This window comes from Poecilia formosa, unplaced genomic scaffold (assembly GCF_000485575.1).
Source record: "Poecilia formosa unplaced genomic scaffold, Poecilia_formosa-5.1.2 Scaffold1144, whole genome shotgun sequence".
In the NCBI taxonomy this organism is placed as follows: Eukaryota; Metazoa; Chordata; class Actinopteri; order Cyprinodontiformes; family Poeciliidae; genus Poecilia; species Poecilia formosa.
In genome coordinates, this window is record NW_006801083.1 from 2,369 (window position 1) to 5,442 (window position 3,074).

Sequence of the window (3,074 nt, forward strand, 5' to 3'; positions counted from 1 at the left end):
AGAGTCCTATTTTGACATTCATCATGTGATGAATTTCTTTCCTCACCAGATTTCACAGGAAATGTAACAGTTGTTTATTTTTTTAACTAACTATTACTTTACATCAAACATTTCTCTTTCACATATCACATCATCATCATCGTTTATTTATTGGTTGTATCATTTTCAGGAAATTGTGTATTTTCCCCTGTTGATAGAGTTTTATAGGAAAGACGCAGCTCTCGCTCATATCTTGGCTCACCATCTTGGTGCCTGGGCTGCCTCAACTTTGTTCCTGTTATATAAAAGGAATAATATAATAATGTGGACATGTTTTATGGTATTGACAAAAAGTGAACACTGTTAATTTATAGATCTCAAATTTAGAAAGTTCTAACATGATTGTAGCACAATTTTTTTTACATTTAATAGCAAAATATGTGATTTTAGCTTTCATGTGCACATATACTTCAAGAATAAGTCAACATGCATTCAGGCCCATTTCAAATCGCTGCTTTGCTCCTTTTAGGTTAAACTGAAAGGTTGGCAGATTTACAAAATGCATTATGAGTAAATAATTGTAACCCAGATAGTAAAAACATAAGAGAAGTCTAAGATAATAAATAGCAAGGATAAGTTCATTTATTCTATCCTTTTATTTCAATTAACATTTCAAAGTTCATATAGTTATTAAAAATGTGTTTACATTGTTTAAAATAGGTTATCTTTACTTTGTGGGGGGATTGCCAGCGAAAATTGTATTTTCCTACGGTAGTACGGTCTGTGAAGGTAGCACAGGTGTGAGGGAGAGAAAAAAAAGAAAGAACAGCAGAAGAAGAGTTGGGTTGAGCGTGAGAGAGTTTTGGTTCGGCGTGGGAGGAGATAGCATAAAAGGAGCAGTTAGCTGGTTTCGAAGTGACTAAGCACAAACTTGTCGTCAGGAGAAATTGTAAGATACAATATGCAAGTTAGCAAGACGCAGTAGAGTTTCAATGAGAAGCTGCTGGACCGTTTTTGTTTTCTTCATTGCTGTATGTACTCGAGAGTTAGAGCGAAGCTAACCTAGCTGTTCGCTAATATGGACTGCTGTAAGCTGCTGTTTCGCTGTTAGAGTGAAACTTAAAGGGTTACAGAAGATGGTTACCGGATAGGATAACGAGAGACGGACTCCAGATAGTCACTCTGAGTGCCCGCGTCGCTCAGAGTACCTCTGGCTACGTGGGAACTGAGGGCCTGGTGGAGCACGAGGAGAGTCCAGGGAAACCACACAACTGCATCGGTCGTGAACTGCTGTTTCTTCAGACTGCTGAGAGGTCTTTTTGGGCCACAGGACGAAGGATTCATGTGTGGGAAATCACGATTACCAAGGTACTGAGTTGCACTTTAATATTTTTGCTCTTTTTATGAAGAGGCTCTGGACTGTCGGTGGGACTCCTACATTCGAGCATCTGCACAGACCTGCAACGTAGGGTGTATTTTCTGCCGGCATTAGATTTAGGTTTTACAATAGTGGGGTAAATAACTGGTGTTTTACACTGTATATGCAGATTCATTGTAATGCTGTTTTTTCTGTTTTACCTGAAACCGAAAACCTGCCATTTTTTAAATTTTATTAATAGTTTTTGCCTAATTAAAGGAGGATTTGTATGGTTTACTTTACATGGTGTGATGTGTAATTTACTTTAGTAATGTCCAATGCTGATCGATCCAAAAGTAGAAGAGAGATTCAAATTAAATAGTAAGAGTATACTGAAATAAAGAACCCAAACTCACTTATTTACTGACATTGCTTAAGTGAAGGCTACATAATAATCCACAATTGATGTAATAAAGTTATTATCCTGTTCTATAGAGAAACTGCTTCTGGTTATTATGAAGGAAAAAACTAAATTACACCTGTGTATTGATGCATAATAAGGGATTAATTTTATTCTTTTGTCATGTGTTATTATTAATAGTATTACCATTACTGCATAAATAATGTGTTTTTGTGTGTGATCTCAGTTTCCATACTCATTCAAGTCTAATGGATCCAGTTTTGTCATTAACAGTTCAACTCATTTGAAATGTTCAGGAAAATAAAAAAAACATTTTTAGAAGAAATAATATGGGAAAACAGGAAGAAAATGGGATTGGGGCTCATATTATTATTACATTTTAAAAAGTTTAATTAGTTTAGTTTATTTCTATTGCCATCTGAATCTCCATAGGTTCCAAAACCTTTTCAATGTTCAGTAGCTGTCTTTCATCATTTGTCTTTCCCCTGTTTTTTCTTTCTACATCGACTGAAGATCCTTTTTGTTTTCCTCTTTTTCATTCTGAACTTCTTAAGCTGCTGTAAAAGATCCTGTTTCTGCTTCTCCAGTTTATATTTTACAGAATAACAAGAACATCTGATTACATCCTAGTTTAGCTCAAGTGAATCTTGCTGATTTGTGACTTAGCATTTGTTTTTTTTTTCAGAACTATGTTTTGTTAAAGATAAATAATTCTTGATACCTTCATCATCCTCTGCTGTTTTCTTGACATCTTTATTTTTCTGCATTATTCTCATCATGTGCATCTCTATAGGTTCCATCACCTTCTCTATGTTCAGTATCAGTCTTTCATAAAATTTCTTCTCCTCATCCAGTTTCCACTGAGACTGTAACAGCTTTTCTTTTTCCTCTAATAACAGGTCTTTTTCATCAGAGGTCTTTCTCTCAGTTATTTTCTTCTCCATCATCTGAACTTCCTCTTTGTTTTCCTTCCTCTTAGTCTCAACATCTCTGAGTTTGTGGACCAGCTGATCCTTCTGGTTCTCCAGTTCTTCTGATGAATCATCAATAAACTGTTACAATCCCAGGATCATTTGTAACTCATTTATCCCTAACATTAAATATGTAAACTTTTCTCTAAGGTTACCTTTTTCCTTTTCCAGATCTTGTTTCCACTTATTGAGTTCCTCGTCTTTTTCACCAAGTCTGAACTTTAACTGCTTTACTTTGTCTTCTAGTTGTTTTATTTGCTCGGGCAGTTTATTGATCTCGTCTGTGTAAGAAACAAAAGATACAAACATTAATACAGCAGAAAAGAAAATATTCCCCTTTGATTTA

The 3,074-nt window shown here is 35.2% G+C and overlaps 1 protein-coding gene across 1 annotated transcript in view; it reads right to left on the reverse strand.

The window, feature by feature from the left end:
- Positions 1-1,119: 1,119 nt before the first annotated feature.
- LOC103132587 (uncharacterized protein PFB0765w-like) overlaps positions 1,120-3,074 on the reverse strand; it is a 15,391-nt gene continuing 13,436 nt past the window's right edge. The window contains exons 5-6 of the mRNA XM_016667465.1: positions 2,817-3,009; positions 1,120-1,294 (exon numbers count right to left, since the gene is read on the reverse strand). Of these exons, the coding sequence (XP_016522951.1) occupies positions 1,120-1,294; positions 2,817-3,009 (368 nt within the window). The remainder of the gene's footprint in view (positions 1,295-2,816; positions 3,010-3,074) is intronic.